Genomic DNA, 23,269 nt, shown 5'->3' with positions numbered 1-23,269 from the left:
ACAAATAAGACTGATTTAACTTGTAAAATGCTATCCCATGTAAATTAATTTATCAAGCCGGATAATTTACATATAATAAGTGATTTTTTCCAGATCTGTATATTTTAATGATTTTTTTCAAAATAAAGATTTACCATCAAACACATTTAAGTCACGTAGATCGTAATATTTGATTAAGCACAATGAGATAAATGTATACAGTATGTTATGAAAATAAAATTTCTTGCAAAAGAAAATCTAAATGAATGAGCATACATATGAATTATTAATATACAAATTAATAATATTAATACTGTAATATAAAACTGTATTTTGTGTAAAAATTAAAACTGTCATACGCAAAATATACAGGACGAGAAATACTTTAATTCATAAACAGAGAAGAACTATTAAAGATAAGAATTTGAAAAATGCTTTAAGGAAGGCATTTAAACATGGAACTTTTAACAAAAAAGGCATACATTGTATTTTTAAAAACAGCAAGTGACTGCAGCAGGTGAATTGTAATTAAATTGTTATCCTACTCTAAAAACTATTGCGCAAGAATGGCAATTAACACGGGAAGGATTTTTCAGAGCTATTTTAGATTCCAATTAGGGAGAAAGACAGACTTTCTTCCCTGAGAAATTTTAAGACTGTTCTGGAACAGCATGGAATGGTTAGGGAGAAATTAAGGAAGGAAGTAGCACTAGGGAGGGTGGCAGACCCACTTAGGGAGCCACCATGGCAAAACCTCCTTTGACAGGGCGGTGTGGACCGGGGTCCTTAAGGGCAAAGACAAATGTGGAATCGTCCTTCCACCAGTTGCCGGTGCACCCTGAATGTTTTCACTTATTGGGGTGTTTTTTTGAGGGGGAATACATTGTAGATGTATGTTTACCGATGGGCTGTTCCATCTCGCGCTTTTATTCTGAGTCTTTTAGTACGTCTTTAGACTGGATGTTGAGGTAAGAAACTGCAAATTCAGGGGTCATCCACTACTTGGATGACTTTCTTTTTGTGTATTCGACAGATGTTTGCGAAGGACTGCATGAACACTTCTAGGAATAGGCCAAGCACTTTGGAGTCCCACTGGCAGCAGCAAAGACAGAGGTTTGAGTTTCCTGGGAATTGAGGTGGACTCAATTAATATGGTTTTCACGCTGCCAGAGGGGAAGTTGAGAGAGCTGAAGCAGAAAGTAGAAGTAATAAGGGACAAAAATATCATCTGACTTTTGTGTGTCGGGATAATGCCAATGGGAACAGAATTTTGTAGGCTGCTTGTGGGAGCAATGGCAGGGCTAAAAAACACACACCACTTTAGGACGGTATCTGAGGACATGAGGGGGGAAATGCGAGTGTGGGAGGAGTTCCTAGTTAAGTACAATGTCACTTCATTGGTAAAGTTGGGGAAGGTTTTTAACCATGACTTGGAACTCTTTACTGACGCATCAGGTTCAGTGGTCTTTAGAGCATTTTTTGGTAACAAGTGATGTTCAGAGCAATGGTAGAGAGAGTGGCGGGAGTCCAGTCTGATAAGGAACATAACTTTCTTGGAGTTATTTCCTTTAGCGGTGGTGGTGGAACTATGGAGAGAGGATAATTTGGCGGTTAACAGATTGTCCACCAGTTCTCCTCCGGTGGTACGGCTATTAGAGCTGCAGTTCAGTCAATATCCTGCATGTGTGTTTTTTTTAAATAAATCAGTTCTGTAGTAAGAAAAAATACTTTTAGCATTTTCTGTTTTTAAAAAAACAACTTTGAAAGACCAATTTTCTTGTATTCTATTTTAACAGCCATTTGCTAAGGCACTTCCCCTTCAAGTCCTGTCACAAGCCCTGGCACACACCTTTGTCAGCCCTGCCCTCCCTCTAGCACATGTCAGTGCAGCAGTGCTCATGAATATTCATGAGCTTCCACTGACAGACAAGCAGAATATAAACAGATCCCTTCACTAATTATGTCACCAAATTTCGACCTATCAATACATGGAGAACGAATTGACCAGCAGCTATACCGTTCTTTAGGTAATTAGAGATTGCACACATAAAACTATTGAAGTAAAAAAATAAATAAAAAAAAAAAAGACTGAACTGCAGCTTTAAGGCCTCTGGTGCTCAATTGTCTTAAGATAATATCTCATTAATGCCATGTACCAGGGATGGAGAACATTATTGTGGATGCCTTCTCAAGGAGGACATTTCCTTTGTTTCTGCAGTTGCTTCCAGGCACCGATTCGGTTTGCCTACGCTCAATTTGGCAGATGGGGATGGAAGGTTGATGGAGATAGTAAGGTAGTCAGTGGAGCCAGCAACCTTGGCAGCATAAGCAAGGGTGTGGACGGCCTGACAGGATTTTTCAGAGGGGTAAGGAGGGATTGAGTTCGAGCAGGATTGTTTTTGGATAATGGTGGGCTTCCTTTTAGCCCAATTCTGGGAACATGCGTCAGCCAGGCTGGTAGAACAGCTGGCTGGGATATCATTTATTATGGGGATTTTTAGGCTGGAAAGATCACACCAAACATATGTTGCTTAGAAGATTAGTGGAGGGATGGAGGAGAAGAACACAGTAAGTGGATTTATGGAAGAGTGTCTCCAGAGACTGTAAGGGGGATGTTGGAGGCAACATGTAGAGTTTGCTTCTCAGAGTTTGAAGGTAAGCTCTTTAGGATGGCCATTGTATTAGACTTTTTTGGGGCACCTTGTGAGTGCAGCCAAGAGTAGGCATGGGGGTTTGTCCATTAAGGATGTTTAGTTGAGGGAAGAGGAGCAGCATTTCCTAATTTAAAAATTAAAACCGGAGGGGCGGGCTTCATTACTGGTGCATGAGGGAGGTGAACCATTGACCAAATACCAAATTATCAACGTGTTCAGAAAGTGCCTGAGCAAGGCAGGTTTGGACCCAAAGGCTTTTGGCTCCCACTCTGTTTGGATTGGGGCTGCAACAGAAACAGCCAAGTTGGGGCTGGAACAGGCAATATATACTGTATATGGGGCTGGAACAGGCAATATATACTGTATATAGGGCTGAAACAAAAAAAAAATATTTTTTTTTTTAGGCGTCCAGGCGATTTGTGCATGGATCCCTATATCCACTGGGTCGAGAAGAGAGTGGATCAGCGGCCGTTTTGAGGTATTTAGGTTTAAAGGGGGATATATGGGGAATCCATTTGGTAGGTCATCAGGTCTTAAACTGGGTAAAAACACTTCCAACACTCCTCCGGGAGAGTAGAAAGAGGCAAGCCATGGATATGATTGTCCTTCATGTGGGGGGGAGGGGGACGATCTAGCTTATATGAGATCAAGGGATTTAATGAATGCGATCAGTTGGTATGTGGCCCAGTTAAAGGTAGCATTCCCGGCAGCATTATGGGTGTGCTCCGAGATTGTAACTTGGTTGGTTTGGAGGGGGGTGAGGAATAGGAAGGCTGTGGATAAGTGCAAGAGAAAACTCATTAGAGGAGTGGCGGATTTTATGAGGTCATTGATGGCATGTCAATATGGCACAAGGATTTGGAAGGAGAGTTGCCAGGGTTTTATCAAAGGGATGGAGTTCACCTCTCCGAGGTAGCCTTGGATATCTTCAACATGGAGTTGCAAGATGTCCTGGAGAGGACGGAGCTGCGTTTTGCGGTGGCAAGGCAAGTTTAAGGGGTCAAATGGCCTCGACTTTGGTGGTGGGTGTCTGGTCAGTTCTACCCAGGTAATTGACAAGTGAAAAAAGTGTGAGGGGTCAAACAGGAGGGCACCCTTGGGCAGCAAGCCTAAGGGTGTGACCCGAATTTGGACCCCCAGCTGTTGCGAACCATATGTGCTTACTTGTTCATGTTACGGCGGTGGGCATGGTATGATGGTTCAGCTGGTGGGGCTACTTTCTGACCAAATCCAGGAATTATTATTTGAATAATAAAATCCTGTGATAAATTGTACCCAACTGAGGTGTTTGTGTTTATTTGGTTGGGTGAGGAACGAAATGGCGGAAGTTGAGGGTGCAAGGGTCAAGAGCTTTCTATTGATGTATAATATTAATGGATAGTAAAAGGTTGTACGGTAGGTGATGGAGAAGGAATAGGCATAAGAAATTTGGTTGAATCTATATACTTACTGTATATACACAGTACAGGCATACCCCGGTTTAAGGACACTCACTTTAAGTACACTCGCGAGTAAGTACATATCGCCCAATAGGCAAACGGCAGCTCACGCATGCGCCTGTCAGTATGTCCTGAACAGCAATACTGGCTCCCTACCTGTACCGACGCTGGGCGCAAGCGGGGAGATTATAGAGCCCGTTACAAATGCGTTATTTACCTCAGTTATGCACGTATATGACGATTGCAGTACAGTACATGCATCGTAAAGTGGGAAAAGGGTAGTGCTTCACTTTAAGTACATTTTCGCTTTACATACATGCTCCAGGCCCATTGCGTACGTTAATGCGGGGTATGCCTGTAATTTACAATTGCTCCTCTGTCTACCTTTTTCTGTATTGGAAATTCAGAAGAACACGAACACACAGAAATTCAATGCAATAAGCATACTGTATAGTTAGTAACACCCAGGGCTGCCGACAGATTTCTCGGGGCCCAGGACTAAAGTTACTTTTTGGGTCCCCCTCCCCCCGGGTCGGTGGTATCGCGAGCCCCCTGCCCCCCCATTTCACTCCTCATGAGCCCCCTCTATTTCCCCCTCTCTTCCAAAGTTTTTATCTCCTCTCCATGTCACTCCCTCTTCCTCAATCACCCTCTCGCCTCACATGTATTTCTCTCCCCTGCGTCTCACTCTTACTCCCTCTTTTCCTCACCCCCTCCCTCCCTCACCCCCTCTCACTCGCCCTCACTGTCCGTCAATTACCCCACTCTCACTCAATCCCTCCACAAAATACATATTAAAAAGACCCCGCTCCCCCAATACATATTAAAAAGACCCCCCCAATACATATTAAGCTACCCCCGCTCCCCTCACTACATATTAAACTACCCCCACTCCCCAATACATATCAAAATCCCCTCGCTCCCCCAATACATATTAAAATCACCCCGTTCCCCCCAAATTCATATGAAAATCCCCCCACTCCCCCCAAATGCATATATTAAAAAAAAGACTTAACTTGGGGATGGTCTCAGGCTGGGCCCAGAGGCTGCGGAGGCCCGGCCGGCGATGCAAGTTGGTCCCAACCTCTAGCCAGGCCCAGCTGCCGGTCGCGGGCGGGCTCCAGCTCTCCATCAGCTGCATGCAGGCCTCTCTCTCTCACTGTGTCACACGTCCTTCTGCTGTCAGCGCGCACTGGGCCTCCATCTCATGCAGGCGTGCACCGGAAGCCATCTTACTTTCGGCGCGCAGACGTCAGAGAGGTCCGTTGCGCAGACGTCAGAGAGGTCCGTTGCGCACAAGAGGTGTAAGCTTGGCATGTGACACAGTGACGGAGAGATCTGCAGGCAGTTAAGGAAGAGCCAGAGCTGGCTGTGACCGGCGGCCTGGCCTGGCCAGAGGTTGGGCCCAAGTTGCACAGCCGGCTGGGCCCCTGCAGCCTCCAAGCCAGGGACACCTGTCCCTTCTGTCCCCCCCTGTCGGCGGCCCTGTGTACACCTCTATAGATGCTAACTATGTAACAAGATGTAGCCTAGCCTCCGGCTGCTACTTCTTTTCCTGGGCCCTACCAGTGTAAGGCCTCGTTCAGGGTGGGTAGAGGCGCACTGGCACTCCAGTGCTGCGCCCTGCTTTTCCTGGCAAGCTAGGTGCGCGCGTCTGGGAGCGCGGCCTCTACGTCATGGAGCTGGTTCGCCCTCATTGGGCGAACCGCTCACGTGACGCGCTTGCGAGCGGCAAATTCAAATTTGCTCGCTCGGCACGCGGCTGAGCGCCAAGCAGGCACGCCCGCTCACGCAGGACACGTGCATTGTCGCAACGTTTCTACCGTGAGCGTGCGCGTCCGCTCAGCGCCACCCTGAATGAGCCCTAAGGCCTGATAGGTGCAGGCAGTGGATGGGCTAATTCCTTCAAAACGGCCCTGTGTGCATTTGCAGCCTTGGATACATCCAAGGGAGGGCCTAGCAACAGCCAGAGAATATCAGCCTGAGGTGTGGGTACTGATTGGGCCACATACTGGATGTGATGGCCTATCAGTTATGAGACAGAGTTACAGTCACACCCAAAGAGTATAAATACTGGCACTCTCACAAAAGTAGGTGTGTCTCTTTCCTCCCCCTGTGTAGTGAGTACCAGCTACCCTGGGTCTCACTAGGAGGAGCACCATGCAAAGAAGAAGGCAATGCCATGCTGGGAGATATGTACCTGCCAATAAACACAGTTATACCATCACCAGTGTGATCACTGTCTAAGAATCAAGAACAAGGTGTCAGTATGGATTCTCCTTCCATCCAAAGGACCCATGATGAACGGAAGCGCTGCACCAACGATTAAGGTAACCTGTAAACCTGTCCTGTTCTCCCCACAACACCGCGGAGCACTCAGCCCTTCTTTTGCCACACAGGTACAGCACAACACCTAAATGAAGTAGCCAGAGAAGCAGATGACCCCAATCCCACTTAGGGTGGGGGTATAAGGGCTACCAATATATAGTCATTCCTTTTGGTGGCTATAGACCTTCCAGCACTATCGATCACGTGACCACTCTCCTAAATAATCACCTAATTGCTTAATAGATCCAGTGACTGGAGCAGAAGGATCCTCCCCTTCAGTTTAGTTTGAGGTGCGCCGATTGTGAACGCGACCTAGAAAACTAGCAAAAGGCTGTGATGTTCAGTGCATGTCATAAGGACCCTCAGGGTGATACCCCTCACGACGTAAGGTTTATGTCAATAGGGCACTGAAAGGATTAGGAAAGACCAGGAGAGTCCACACTTCAGATAAATGAAGGATAACTAAAATCTAAAAAATATATATTTTAAAAACCTCTAGCAGCACAAATTGTTACTTTAAAGCAGCAACCCCCCCAGAAGCCTATGAGTTTAAATGAGCATTTAATGGAAAACAAATTGAACCATGTTCATTTCAGCTTTGGGGACCCCCTGCTTTCCGAGATACATACCTCGGAAGGTACCCTGGTTCCATATGCAGGTGTAAAGGCATCACGCCAGCCATTAGGATGCTGCACTGTCATCCATTTCGATTTCCTATTGTCCCGTCTGTCTTTTAAACCGCCATATTGCTCACCCTGGAGAACACAGTTCGGTGGTACCTTCGAAAGTAGGCACCTCGGGAAGCAAAGGGTCAGAGGAGCTAAAATTAACGAGGTTCAGCTCTGTAGAGCCCTTGCTTCTGACCTAGTACAAAAAAAAAAAAAAAACACACCCTAGGCAGAACCACACATTTTAACTCATAATGTTAGTATGCCACCGAGCATGTCCAGTTCCTAAAAAAAACAAAACATGATTTTCTTAATCTCTAGCTTTGGTAGCTTTCAAAGCACCAGCTCTGGGGAGAGCTTCTTATTAACCTCCTGGACACTTAAAATGTCTAATTTTTTAAATCAGTATACTGTAGCTCTAGATAGTTGGGGTGTTAACCTGTTATCAACCAAGGTTTATATAACTATGCATAAAATAAGCTAAATTTTACCTTCCAGGTTTAAACTGGTCCCTCCACATTCTTCAACTCCAATAAATTTGCCTTCAATCTGCCCATTTCTGTAGATGAATAATGTTGGTAAATACCTATCATGGTAGTTTTGGACACAGCCATCAACAATGGCTTTCAAGAATTTGGTTTCTGGAAATTTTTTAGCCAATAGGCTGAGATGATGATTGAGCAGAAGACACATTGATATACTGAAAAAGATAATTTCATTTTCAATTACTTAGATTTCTATAAGAAAGCTATTGTGAAAGGTAATAAATGACAACTTAAAATAAATATTTATAGAACTCAATGTAATAATACTGTAGTTTTATATGTACAGGCAGTCCTCGGTTATCCGACACAATGCGTTACTCAAAATGGCGTTGGATAGCGAAACGTCTTAAAGCGAAACACGTTTGCCCATATGAACACTGTTTAAATGAAAGGTTCCGTTCCTGAAGGCATTTTTAACACTAAAATACACCAAAAAATTTACGCAGGCAATAAGATATGCAGCACACACATAAATTATATAGTGTATATACTGTATTATATATATAATATAACATAATATATAATATATTATTATATAGTATAATATATATATATATATATATATTCAAATAACGGGGGAAAAGAAGGGGGGAGGGATAGGGAAAGAAAACCTTGCATCTACTTTACAGAAATCATGCCACCATAAGCCAAAGGGATATCCTGTTTGATTTACATGAATAAGGTATGGCGGTGCTCACGGGTTGTGAATAATATAAGTGAAAAGAGAAAAAAGGTAACCCGTATGGGAGCACTCAGGTATGCAAAAGACCACTCCTAGTCAAAGTCTCTGGACGAAACGCGTCGGAGTGGGGGTGCTAGGCAGGACCCCTGACCCATTGGCTCACGTAACTATGCTACCCAGCACTTATGCAAACTATTTTTCTGGATTGTGACCTTCATTTTTTCATTAGGGGCACTGACTATTATCACAGGGTTATGTAATAGGCGTCCATTAGGTATTTTCCTATATATGCTATTTTACCAACTCCACTACTCTACTCTACACACCTAGGGACTTTATCCCATCTCACTACCTTTCCTACACAGGATTTATGCTGAAGGTATTGGTCATATCATTGTATGCACATGCAGATGTGTGATGTCTTGTGACTGTCATTTATACTTTGACCAGTCCACCTTTTGGTGTGTAGTGTGAATCATCCTTAGCGTTGTATAGGTGCCTTTTGAACCTAATAACCTATTGTGACTTACTCTGATTTACCCAAGTGTTGTCAGAGTCACTATCCTACTTATGTTTAGGGTTGACAATGCATGTCGTTCCCTAGTGTTGCTCATCAGTGTTTCAGGGTAACAACCGTGACAGGGGTCCATGCCTCTTTTTTAAGTGTTTTTAATCATGTACTGTTTATTCATTCCTTTTTGCATTGTGTCAAATAAATAAATTAATTAATCTTTTGCATACCTGAGTGCTCACATACGGGTTACCTTTTTTCTCTTTTCACTTATATATATATATATATATGCTCTTACGACGCTTTGCAACGTTGTTTATGTGTATGTGTGTATATATATACACACAAATACACATAAACAACGTTGCAAAGCGTCGTAAGAGCGTTGGATAAGCCGTTTTGGCGTTGTAAAAATGAATATAGGTATGCATTGCATAGCGTTGGATAAGCCATTCATTATAAAGCGAAGCGTTGTAAAACGAGGAATGCCTGTAGTCTCAAAACATCTAAGGAAATATATCTTATGGCTTTAGTTTCACTGAACTGCATAAACATCTTTATTAATAAGTTAATATCAATTGATAAATATATATCACCTTATTTGCTAAAGTTTTTTTGGTCCTTAATTTAGTTAAAAAAAAACAAAAAAACGTTTAGTTAACTATTGGTGCATTATTTTGAAACAGTTGACATAAATGAGCATGTCGACTATCCTTCAATTGTTATACTCAGAATTGAGTAAGACAATCGGTGTCACTTCCGGTTTCGGACGCCCGGCAATGAAGGAGAGGCTGCGTCTGTTTTTCTGAATCACCAATGTGGCCCTCTGCGACTCTACAAGTTTTGATGGGTGTGCAGCTTCGTCAGGAGTCCTACTCAATTGTGAATATAACAATTGAAAGATTTTATGTTGCCTAGTTGGTTCCTTGTACTGGCAATACTACTCTATGTAGTGTTTTCTGTTTCCCTCTCTTATTGGATTTAGCCCCCCGTTCCTCTGTTTTTTGTGAACACGTCTGGAAGAGATAACTGAACTTTATCTCTCTAAGGGTCAGAGTGGAGGAGTATACAGTTTCATTATATAATTTTTCCTACCGTGCACTGTTTATTTATTTGCACTATTTATATATTTGCACTATTTATATATTTGCACTGTTTTAGGGTCTGTTATTCACTAAGCCTAATATTTTTCACTTATAAATTTCAAAATGTCACGATTTATTCAATTTTGACCACAAACACTGGTAGCGTAGAGCGCCGCCTTGGTTTTGCTTTGCATTTTCTACAACCAACCTCACAATATTCTGCTAGAGCAATTCAGCTTTTTGATACATTTGTGAATACACTTTTCTGTCTTCAACAATGTTAGTCGTTTGCTAGTTGTACTACATCTTCTTAATGACATTTTCTCCTAAAAGACTCACCACATTCCCCCTATAAGTCCATCTCTGGTATGTTTAAACCCACTGATTGATCTGCAACCCCCTGTTTTAAAAAGAAATACCCCACCCAGCCTTTATTATTGATCTCTGGTAAGTTTTGGATAGCAAACGTTGTTTTGTTAATTGTGTGCTGCTAAGTGTCCAACTGTAACAGATTTACAGATTTATTGGGGGGCGGGTCATGTGACTGCTTAGATGTACAAATGTAATACCAGTTTAAGGGAAAGCCTTGGCAGGGTAGCATTGGAATCTAAAATGATGCATCTTAAAGTGATCATCTTTAAGTGAGAATATATAGTTAGACTATAGTTTGACAAGAGGTGGACTGGGGACTACATCTTATACACAAGACAACAAACGGTAAGCTTATCTGTCCACACTATGATCCCATGCTTGTCAGCCTGTGCTTTTAACCCCCCCCCATACACCTTATTTACTGCAGCCTCTCCCAACAGCCTCCCCCACCCTTCAACCAACTCCCTCTGCAAACCCTGAATAGGCCCTAGCATTGCAATGCAGCAAAACAAAATTGGCAAATAAAAGGCACACCTCTGCTGCTTAATCTGCACACACTCACTTGGCTCACAACAGCTTCATGCAACATTACCAACCTCTGTGATAATGAACCTGCTATGTATCTCAACTTTGTTCTTTCTTGTGGCCTCATGGAAATGTTACTCTCTCTATCCATTGCAATCCCCTCCCTCCTGTCCCACACCCAATATCATTATACACCCTGGATTACTCGAAAGCCCTGAATGTTGGTGGAGAACTCTGAAAAGCAGCACACCAACCACCGCTTACTCTAATGGCAAACAACACAAAATTACAACTTGCAAGCAACTACTCAAATTTCTACTCATGCTGTTAGTCTATTTAGCAGGTGATATTGAACTTAACCCAGGCCCTCCCTGTTCAACTCTGTCCCATACATCTGAGAATACCCCCTTCAAATTCCAAAAAGGTCTGTCGCCCATATAAATATCCGGAGCCTGCTGCCCAAACTGGATGAACTAAGGGCACGGTGCCTTATGCATAAACCCAAAGCCATCATTCTCACAGAAACATGGCTAACCCCTAAGATCCTCGATGCAAATATCGCCATTCAGGGATACTCCATTTCTAGGAATGATAGGCCAAAGAGAGGAGGAGGGGTGTTAGTTTATATTTATTTATTTATACAATATTTTACCAGGAAGTAATCAATAAGGAGTTATGTCTGCACACCTAAACATGTATAATATAAGCAATATACTTGCGATTAGAGGTACCGGTGCTCCGTGGTTCAGGGAAACAAACCTGTCTGGTGTAATTTCAAAGTATATGAACAAATTGAAGGATCCAGGGTACTACGGATTTGTAGAAGAGAAATGTATTCTAGGCACACACAACGTTTCGAGCTGTACAAAGCTCTTTCTCAAGTGACTGGCCAGTCACTTGAGAAAGAGCTTTGTACAGCTCGAAACGTTGTGTGCCTAGAATAAATTTCTCTTCTACAAGTCCGTAGTGCCCTGGATCCTTCACTTTGTTCATTTACCAGGAAGTAATACATTGAAAGTTACCTCTCGTTTTCAAGTATGTCCTGGGCATAGTTAAATTACAAATAATACATGGTTACAAATACATAGTTACATAAGTGAACAGGGTATACATTATATACAAGACATTGCATGCACAGTTAAGATACTATATATTATGGGCGTATGTAACAGTTACAGACCAGATTAAAATGTGAGATAGCTTTGGTTTTGAAAGAACATAAACTGTTGGTGGATTTGAGAGTCTCCGGTAGGTTGTTCCAGTTTTGGGGTGCACGGTAAGAGAAGGAGGAGCGGCCGGATACTTTGTTGAGCCTTGGGACCATGAACAGTCTTTTGGAGTCAGATCTCAGATGATAAGTACTGCATGTGGTAAGGGTGAGGAGCTTGTTCAGATAGATGGCTAGCTTGCCCAGAAAGTATTTGAAGGCAAGACAGGAAAGGTGAACTTTGCGCCTAGACTCTAGTGATGACCAATCTAGTTCTTTGAGCATTTCGCAGTGATGTGTGTTGTAGTTGCATTGGAGAACAAAACGGCATATTGAATTGTAGAGGGTGTCAAGTTTGCCAAGGTGGGTTTGGGGTGCCGAGCCGTATACTATGTCTCCATAGTTGATAATTGGCACTAGCATCTGCTGTGCAATACGCTTTCTGACCAGCAGGCTTAGGGAGGATTTGTTCCTGTAAAGTACACCTAGTTTGGCATATGTTTTGGATGTCATGGTATCAATGTGCATCCCGAATGTTAAGTGGGAGTCAAACCATATGCCCAGGTATTTAAAACTAGTAACAGGAGTTAAGGTGGTTTTAGCGTTGGTTCTGATCTGGAGCTCAGTCACTGGAAGCAGACACCTTAGTCTCAGCAGTCATATTGCAGACACCTTACAATTTACACTGTTAAATTGCCCCCCAAGCCCACCCTCTTTTGAAATCCTAGTTTGCAAAATCTGCCTCCCCTTTTCTAAAACATACTGGACACCCAACAAGCTCCTATTGAACCCCCAAAATACCCACAACATATATATAAGCATATGAGTGTCACAGAGGAGTGCTACTGAGCATGGCAATATATATTTCAAATCAGAGACAGAACATAAAACACAGACAGAGCTCAGTTTTTAGCACATCCAGTGAAACACATGCACGGTACAGTGCCTAAATATATATGTATAAATATCGAGTATAATAGTCTTTTAGTTTAACATTTTTGGCCAAAATTGTTGTAAGCCCCTGAGCCAACTGCATGGCAGACCACAATTCAGGGGTCCCTAACGCTAATATAAATTCTTAATAACCTGTGTAGTAACAGGAAGAATGATTTATAGTAAATCTGTCAACCAGATCTGTCAAATCTCACAACCACTCCTTGCTAGACTGGATTCTATCCTCAAATCCCAGCAGAATCCAATCCTCAGGCACCCTTCCTGACATTTTCAGTGACCATGCAAAAGTGTACTGTGCAATGAAAATTAAAATCACCCCAATCAAGCCCTAAAGTTCTCCTTATTAGAACATTTAGAAACTAACCCACAACAGTTTCTGGCTGATCTTACCAACTGCCCTTGGAACAGAATCGACTTAATTCTCGACCCCGATTCTGCTCTCGTCTATTTACAATCCGAGCTCTTAAAACTCTGTGATACCCATGCCCCACTACGCAAAAGCGTAAGGGGGGTCCACCTTCCGTGGGTTACAACTGACCATATAGCACTCTACCATTTCAGGGATGTCTTATGGAAAAGACACAAAGTAACTAGCACTACCAAGGATCTTAATAACTACAGATGCCTGCGGAATATGTGCACAAGGCAAAACAAGACATGCAAAAGCACAATATTACTCTGACAATCTTCGCCAAATACATCAAACCCAGCTAACTTCTGGAAGGTTATCCACAATGTATACCAGCCTTCTAGCCATGAACAACCACATAATATCACTGAGGCTATTACTCTGACAAATCCCACTTACATTGCAAATGCATTCAATGATTACTTTGTGGGGTGTGCTACTTATTAGCGAAACGCAACCCAAACCACAAATCTCATTCTGAGAGTACCCCTACAGCACAACCCTCTCCCAACTCTGCTCACAATTTTGAATGTGTCTTAGTATCTGAAAAGGAGATTACACGAGCGCCTCAAATTAAAACTAAGCAGCCAATGTGGACCTGACCTGCTGCAATCTAAGTTCCAACGACTTGGTGCCCCAGCCATTGCCAAACCGCTTGCTTCCATAGTCAACTCTATTCTGTCTGCTGGCCATATCCCCAAGACCTGAAAAACTGCTAGAGTTGTCCCAATCTTCAAAAGCGGGGACAAAAACATGGTCTCAAACTACAGGCCAATCTCTCTTCTCCCAATACTATCCAAAGTCATGGAAAAATGTATTCACTCCCAATTAAGCGATTACTATACCAAGATAAGTTTCCCTAGCCAATTCCAATCTGGCTTTCGCCCCAAACACTCCACGGTAACTACCCTGCTAAAAGTTTGCAATGAAATCCAATGTGGAATGGAACTGGGACAGCCCACTGGTGCAATATTCCTAGATTTTGTAAAGGCTTTTGATACTGTTGATCATGTTATCTTGCTAAACAAACTCCAGTGCTCTAGAATAGGGAAGCATGCTTTAAACTGGTTTCAGTCCTACCTATCAAGTAGATCCCAACATGTGTCTCTCTCAGGCTCTAACTCCCACCCCATGGATATCACCTGTGGTATCCCGAAAGGCTCTGGTCTGGGGCCCCTACTCTTCTCAGTGTTCATCAATGATCTTCCTACAGCTTGTAAGGGAGCTTCAATACACGTTTTCAGATGACACAATCTTATATGCACACAGCCATAGCCTCTCTGACCTTCAACACATACTTCAGCCTGACTTTTTGAGACTTGAAAATTGGATTTCCTAAAACAAACTGTATTTAAACACTGACAAGACTGTAACAATGGTATTTGGGACCAAGGCTACATTTTTAAAGCTTCCAATGACTGAGCTCCAGATCAGAACCAATGCTAATGCCACCCTAACTCTGGTTACTAGTTTTAAATACTTGGGCATATGGTTTGTCTCCCATTTAACATTTGGGATGCACATTGATACCCTGACATCCAAAACATATGCCACACTAGGTGTACTTTACAGGAACAAATCCTCCCTAAGTCTGCTGGTCAGAAAGCGTATCGCACAGCAGATGTTAATGCCAATTATCGACTATGGGGACTTAGTATACGGCTCGGCACCCCAAACCCACCGCAGCAAACTTGATACCCTCTACAATTCAATATGTCGCTTTGTTCTCCAATGCAACTACTGTACAACACACATCACTGCGAAATGCTCAAAGAACTAGATTGGTCATAACTTGAGTCTAGGTCCAAAGTTAATCTCTCCTGTCTTGTCTTCAAATACTTTCTGGGAAAGCTACCTGTCTATCTGAACAAGCCCCTACCACATGCAGCATTTATCTGAGATCGGACTCCAAAAGACTGTTCATGGTCCCAAGGTTCAGCAAAGTACTCGGCCGCCACTTCTTCTCTTACCGTGCACCACAAAACTGGAACAATCTATTGGAGACTCTCACAGCCACCACCAGTCTATGTTCCTTCAAAATTAAAGCTGTGTAAGAGACGTGTTTAGAGGCACGCAATGGAGACCGTTTAAAGTGAAACTTAAATGAGGCTTTATTGTGCCTGTCACTTTAAACACAGCAAACATGTGAAAATCCACAAACAAAATCTGCTCCACTTTGGAGTATATTTACACATGTAGTCCAGCCCTCTTTAACTGCGTGGTTAGTCCAGCGATTCACCAGCCCAAATCAGAGACATTATATATATATATATATATATATATATATATATATACATAAATATACATATACACAGCTCAACCCCGTTATAACGCGATCTGTTGCAGCGCGAATCCGCTTATAACGCGATGCAAGCGTTTCTCCCAATTTTTGGATTTATGAATACTTTACAACACGATTATTGGTATCTTAAATACTTTATTGTACAATGCATGCAATTGTACATTATTTCTAATGTGATCTGCTTATAGCGCGATGTAATTCTTTGGACCCCAAGCACAGCGTTATAAGGGGGTTGAGCTGTATGTGTGTATATATATATATATATATATATATATATATGTCAGTCTTATAAGAAAAGTCTTATCTGTCTCTTGTGGCTGTAGGGGAAGGCTTCTCTGTTCTCCTGGTGTCCGCACTCGTGTGTGCTAAGGTAATGTCAGGATCCAGGTTTAGAATCTTGTCCCCTTTGTCTTGTTGTCAGCTTGCAGCTCAAGACATGTTTGTTCCACAGGTCAGCCCAGTTGTGGACTAGGGAACTCTCTGTCTTTCTGCTTCCTGGGTCAGCTCAGCTCACGTGTGAGCTCAGGAAGAATCTCCCTTCCTGTCTCAGAGGCAGGCTTTTTCTGACACCTGTAATCAGCCAGGTGGTGTTGGTTAATTGTCTACCAGCAGTTAACCACCACACTGCTGGATTAGAGGCACATTTTTCAACAGGGATAAATCCCATTACAAACTGTCTCACATTTTAATCTGGTCTGTAACTGTTACATATATGCCTATAATATATATTATCTTTAACTGCGTGTGCAATGTCTTGTATATAATGTATACCCTGTTCACTTATGTAACTATGTATTTGTAACCATGTATTATTTGTCATCATAATCTATGCCCAGGACATACTTGAAAACGAGAGGTAACTTTCAAAGTATTACTTCCTGGTAAAACATTTTTATAAATAAATAAATAAATAAAATCTAACTTATCTCCAAAAGCTGTTCCAGAACTAGCTGTGCCTTTCTAAAGAGAAAACAAGCTACTTCTATTAAATCTGTATGCATTATATTGTACTATAAATGGTTTCTCGTTAAATTAATTCTAAATTTGTTATGTATTTTCAGTCAATTCCAATAGTTATAAACACTAGATTCAACCTGCAGATATAGGGTAATCTACTTTCGCCTGGGTCTCGCGGATTGCGTCTGATCTCTTGATGTTTTTTCGGCTGCTCACAGCTGACTCGCGATTGCGTTACGGACGGTAAAATGGAGTTTTAGCATTGGTTGCAATACTCTGACGAAATTATAAGTGTATTTAAATGTAACCCCCCACTTATTCCCCTAAAAACTTCAGATGACTACAAAGTATTTTAAAATATGTATTTCTTTTGTATTAGATTACAGTAAATGACTTTGAGAAAATACAATTTTCGTCGATCTTCTACTGGTATCATCTTCGGCTGGCCTTTGGACACTTTCACCTGGAAAATGAGAAGGTTATTATACATTAATAATCAAGAAGAAATACAGTAGTGTAGTGCATGAATTACATTGTGTGGTACGTGTGTGTTTCTATGGGACCTGGTTGACACCCATATGCGTGTCATTGAATTTCTGCGCATGCAAGTTCATATGGGACCTGGTTGAAACGCATATGTCTCATTGAATTGTGAGGTGCAAGTATTGTGATACAATCACTGTTTCTAGGGACTGAAACAGGGCAGTAAGGGTGCTTTGCGGTCTACAGAGAGTTAATCTAACCTAGAGCAGATAGCAGCACCTGCAAACTAATTGTGCAGGCTGGACTCTTGATGGCACATGGAGTTTTAAAAGACAGGAAGTGGCTACACACAGAGAGAGACTGATTTCCCCAGAGAGGGAAGGGGGGAGAGAGAAAGTTCTCCCCAGCATAGAGGCTGGCACACTCCCCTAGACCAACTGGACAGTGGTCGCAAAGTCTGCTGGGACTGCCTGGATTTGAATCCCAGAAAAGAAGTATGAAGGACGCTAGACCGTGCTGAAGCAGGGATGTCCGGTGCTTAACATTGGACTTACGGTGGGCCTGTTGGTGTATGATTTAAACCTGTAAATAAACCCCCTGTAGAGAAATAAGTTTCCAGACTTATTCTGGGACTTAAAGATACATGCAACGTGATGTGGGCATCACAGTATGTATGAACTGTACTGAACGCATGCACAATACGGGAATTGACAAAAAAAAGATAGATGTATGAATTACATAACATTACCTGACAGAATCGCTGGATGTTTTTTGGGGGGTCTCCGGTACTGCAGGCATCTTTCACTTTCTCAGGAGTTTGGCTGGGACAGCAGCAGCATGCTGGTTCTTACGTCTGTAGAAGCCTGAATCGATCCATTGTTCAAGCACAAAATACAGTATCTGAAAGCACAAGAGAACAAGATTTAAGTCTATTTAAGATCAGTGAATGTGGCTATGACATTTCTGTGAGTTTTTATGTACAGTACCACTGACCTCACAGGGGCAGCATTCGGTGTTGGGCAGGGCTATGTTTCTAAGGTGTCAAAAGTAGGTGTATACCTGTATCTCTCTCTTTACCTTTATAATACAGCATAAAGGGCTACAGGACAACTGATATCCAATGATGGCTACAGGAAGCAGGCATCCAGGTGACGCTAGCCTGTGTTCGGTATCATGACCAAAAGGAAGACGAAGACTTGTAGAAGCATCCACTGGGTCAGAACCGAGTACAGTACTGTATACACTTTTGCTTCTGTTTATTTTATTTCACACAGCCACACAGCATGCCTATGCATTTGCACTCAATTAATCTTTATTATATTCCTTATTTTCACAGGAAGCGATGCGGCTGGTGGATGAGATCGGCCATGAAAATGATGAGGTCTGCTTCAGAGGTTCAGGAGACTCTGCAGAAGAAGCATCTTACTGTGATCTTACTGTGTGTTAGACCAGCATCAGACAAATGAGATTTGGTCTGGACCTATGGACAAAGCTTTACTGTACAAAAATACAGTGGTTCTTAAAAGTTTAATGCTTCTGTTTACCTAGCTTGTAGCATCTTTATTATGTATGACTTATTCTGGGAAGTACAGTACTTTCCTTATAATCATGTTTCTGGGTATGCTATATTTGTCTATCCTAGACAAATGCTGAATCACCATACAGTAGAAAGATATTATAAAATGCAACCCATTTTTTTTCAACTTTACTTTTATTGGGTTTTAACATGCATACAATGTATCACAAACCATTGTCATGAAAATCAATTTTAACCCATATATTTTTCAACAACACAGAACACATACAGGACAATAACTATGGGTAACGTACAGTACACTCCACGGACATAACCTAGAAGACGTTCAAGACAATATACAGGAAGGAAAGGGTAGATGGGGGAGGGGGGGGGGTTTGGGGAAAGCCTCACTGGACGACTGCGGCTTTTGGATTCCTGGGTTATGCATTTCTCACAGGGCTCCTCTCTCACGTTTGGCCTATCCGCCTGTCGCTATGTGGTAGTGGATCCTGCGCTGTTATAGGAGAACGCATCTGTTTCTATCATTGTAGTATTGCGGAGGTGCTTACCCCTGGATATCTGTCTGAGCCAACCAAGGCGTCCAGACTTTTAGGAAATTTGAGCCGTTATCATTGACCATACTCGTCAGCTGTTCCATCCGGCAGACGTGCCAAATTCTGTTTCTAATTTTGGGGATGACTGGTAAATCAGTTTGCTTCCACAATGCAGCGATCTCGCATCTTGTGGTTGTGGCGAAATGCGCGATTAATTTATGCATCGCATTTGACAAACCCTGGATCTGTCTGCCCAATAGGAACAGCCACGGGTCCAGAGGAATCTCCAAATTGAGTATCCTTTGTATCCATTCTCTAATTTGTTCCCAAATCGGGACCACTTTTACCTAGGACCACAGCATGTGTCGTAAATCCGCTATCTCCCCGCACTGCTTTGGGCAGAGCGGGGAGTATCCTTTGGCACATTTAGATAGTTTTAATGGGGTGTAGTAGTAACCCATTTTTTATTGTAATTGCAGAGTGTTTCCCATGATAAGGGAGGTTAACAAGATAAAAAAAAAAAAGAGTTGACCAAGTATGTGCATGAATTGAGAGTGGAGAAAGGTTTGATGAAGTTATATTTTCCGATGAGACATCAGTCGCCCTGGAAAGATTTGCCACTATGGCATTCAGGGAAAAAAAACACGTATCCCTGAAACCTCGGCCAAAGCATCCACTCAAGCTTCATGTGTGGGGGGCAATCTCGAGACTTGGGCCAGGACCCATAGTTATTTGAAGTTAAGTCCTGGTGTATCAGTGATATATTTGTATTACAGTACTACTCTAAGTGTATCTGGATGGATGTTACCCTGTCCCTGTATAACAGTGTTAGACAGTGTACAGTATGTTTGACAGTAGTACTGTAAATGTATCTGAATGTGACCCTGTTTCCATATAACAGTGTACACAATAAGGTGAAACACATAGGCGCTCCTACAAATACAAATGATGACGTGATGTATTCAAGTGACAATATTAATAAACCGTGAATATGTTAATAAGTGACTTTATATAATAAATTGAGTGATAAGTGCACAGTGAAAATAAGTATGATTGCTACTCCCTGCTCAAACCCACTGGTAGGGACTGTCCTCGAAGGTCCCTGTGGGTTCAAGATTGCATTTCTCCCATGCTCCCCCATGATTTTTAAACCAAACGACAAAAAGAAAAAACACGACTAAGTGCAGATGGTTTTCTAATTAGATTATTCGTATCTTGGCTCCTGTGTAATTCCTAATCACAGTATAGTGGTATAGTTAGGGCATATCACAAATGTGGCAATCTTTGCTCAGGAGTATCAGGAAGTTGGTGCCTCAGTAAAAAGAGAGAACAGGGACCATTGCGCAGATCGAATGAAAATATTTAAATGAGTTAAAACAGATAGAAAATGCTATATTGATAAATCTAAAGACAGAGACGCACTCTTATCTGTCCCGACTTGAATTGCACAATATATCATATAGGCATAATTGCAGGCTGGTCTTGTGTGGCATGGAGAAAGCTACTATGAAATATACTGGACACCTAACAAGCTCCTATTGAACCCCCAAAATAACCACAACATATATATAAGCATATGAGTGTCACAGAGGAGTGCTACTGAGCATGGCAATATATATTTAAAACCAGAGACAGAACATAAAACACAGACAAAGCTCAGTTTTAGCACATCCAGTGAAACTCATACACGGTACAGTGCCTAAATATATATGTATAAATATCTATTAAGTAAAATGGTCTTTTAGTTTGACATTTTTGGCCAAAATTGTTGTAAGCCCCTGAGCCAACTTCACGGCAGACCACAATTCAGGGGTCCCTAACGCTAATATAAATTCTTAATAACCTGTGTAATAACAGGAAGAATGATTTATAGTAAATCTGTCAATATTAGTTGCAAAGTTCTAAGTCTGATTGAAGCCTTTATTAACCTGTACATTACCAGGAAAAGCACTCTGTATTAGAGTTGTCACAACCATCCTGCAAGCAAACAAGTTCCCCTGTGTGTAAGATGCTATGGAGTGAGCCCTTAACCATTTAAATGTGGGAGGGGGTGAGCATGGAGAAAGCGCCATGTCCCATGCCATGTACAGTACAAAAGTTATGAGACAGATTAGGTTAGTGATTCTTAGGTTAGTGGTACACTGGCGACACACTTTATTCGAGCTCGGCTAGTCCCACGAATTCGGGTATACCCGGGTGTATTGAGGTTTGTGACTGTTTTCTGCCCGAGTGCATTGAGGTATTTTCCAGGCAGGGATTGAAGCATTTTATTCCCGCTGGCTGCAATACTGCACAGTATATATATATATACTGCATTACAATTCATGAATTTATGCCATCTGGTAGACACGCGAAGCATTGCAGCCTATTAAATCCTAATCATTATCCTTTAACAGATCAGCCGCCCGTCAGCCAGGCATGAACCCAGGCTGGGAAGGCAAACGCAACGGGGCTTGTCAGAGGTGAGGAGCGGCGCATTCCAGGTATCTGCCAGGTACAAACTGGGTATTTGCTCGAATAAAGTGTGTCGGTGCAGTAATATAGTGGAAATCTGCAACAGTAGAGACATCTCAGCCCTAATTTCTCGCTATGCACCATCCCGACTCTTGCGTTCTGTTCAAGGATGTCTTCTTTCTACCCCCTTTGTATCTAAAGCCCTCTCCCGCCTTAAACCTTTTTCACTGACTGCCCCACATCTCTGGAATGCCCTTCCCCTCAGTACCCGACTAGCACCCTCTCTATCCACCTTTAAGACCCACCTTAAGACACACTTGCTTAAAGAAGCATATGAATAGCACTGTGGATATTCTGAACACATGATACATAAAGCTTGCCCCCCTGCAGACACACTTACCAGAACTCCCTCCTACTGTCTCTGTACATTCTCCCTACCTACCAATTAGACTGTAAGCTCCTCGGAGCAGGGACTCCTCTTCCTTAATGTTACTTTTATGTCTAAAGCACTTATTCCCATGATCTGTTATTTATTTGATTACCACATGTATTTCTAGTGTGAAGCGCTATGTACATTAATGGCGTTATATAAATAAAGACATACAATACAATACAATGTACAAGGTAATTAGACCAAAAGACACGTGTACATTTTATTTTCGCTTCAGACACCTGCAAGGTTATTACTGAACAGAACTGTAGCATTCAGAGTATCATCGGCAAAGATATTCAGTGCGCCACCTGCCGGCCACACACTGAACTGCAAACACACAAATAATAATTCCATCTCACCACAAACGAGGTCAGTGCGGTGTAGCCGCAGATGGAGGTGCGGACCACAAAGTGCTCATACAGCACTTAAGTGCGACGGTTGAACATAAATCATGCTATATCTGTAAATCAGATATCTTAACTTCACCATTTGCTTACATGACACCATTTCTTATCTAAAACAAAGGAAGTATCTGGGTGCTCTCACTGGATCCTATGAATGTATAAAAGGATGAATACTACCTTCTCAAGGGGTAAATAAACCCCTTGAGTTGACGTCTCTCTTTGGTGCTCAAAACCCCTTTCAGGACTTTATCCGGGATCCCTGGTACAGAAAAAACAAGAGAAGAATGGGGGAGCACAGGGCGAGAGGAATACTGCAACACTCTTCTTTAAGGTGAAACATTACCATGCATTGATATAACTGATGATTACTGTGAGAGATATCACGCTTCCGATAAGTGTGCAAGACTACACACAAGATGGGAGATGGTGAAGGGAAAATATAAAATAAATAAATGGATAGATAACACTCACACGGGCCTGTGTGAGCACCCGAATTGTATTGGTGTCTTTATCCTCGTAGTGGTAGTTGGATCAAACTTCAAATACGACCGGTGCACAGAAGGTGGAGGTGTGGGAAGGGATAGGGAGTGTGTGAAACAAATATGCAAACACTCACACGGCCCTGTGTGAGTGGGTACAAATCAGGGTAAACTTGACTCCTCTTGCAGGGTCCCGTGTCACCTTGCGCTCCTTCCGCCTCACTCCCCCTTGGTGTAGATATTCCAAAAGTCAATTTCATATGAAATGACAGTGTTTAATAGTACAGATAAGAAACCACACCTACATCAAAATGGTTAAAAAAGTGGAG

The 23,269-nt window shown here is 42.2% G+C and overlaps 1 protein-coding gene and 1 long non-coding RNA gene across 3 annotated transcripts in view; one reads left to right on the top strand and one right to left on the bottom strand.

Moving 5' to 3' along the window:
• Positions 1 to 18,984, top strand: part of LOC142463493 (uncharacterized) — a 31,223-nt gene extending 12,239 nt beyond the window's left edge. The window contains exons 2-4 of the long non-coding RNA XR_012787445.1: positions 16,997 to 17,095; positions 18,191 to 18,315; positions 18,437 to 18,984. This is a non-coding gene — a long non-coding RNA (uncharacterized LOC142463493). The remainder of the gene's footprint in view (positions 1 to 16,996; positions 17,096 to 18,190; positions 18,316 to 18,436) is intronic.
• PDCL2 (phosducin like 2) overlaps positions 1 to 23,269 on the bottom strand; it is an 81,884-nt gene that overhangs the window by 7,689 nt on the left and 50,926 nt on the right. For both annotated transcript variants that reach the window (XM_075566313.1, XM_075566322.1), the window contains one exon: positions 7,560 to 7,768. In XM_075566313.1, the coding sequence (XP_075422428.1) occupies positions 7,560 to 7,768 (209 nt within the window). The remainder of the gene's footprint in view (positions 1 to 7,559; positions 7,769 to 23,269) is intronic.

This window comes from Ascaphus truei, chromosome 1 (assembly GCF_040206685.1).
Source record: "Ascaphus truei isolate aAscTru1 chromosome 1, aAscTru1.hap1, whole genome shotgun sequence".
NCBI lineage: Eukaryota > Metazoa > Chordata > Amphibia > Anura > Ascaphidae > Ascaphus > Ascaphus truei.
This window is presented reverse-complemented; position numbering and strand designations above follow the sequence as displayed.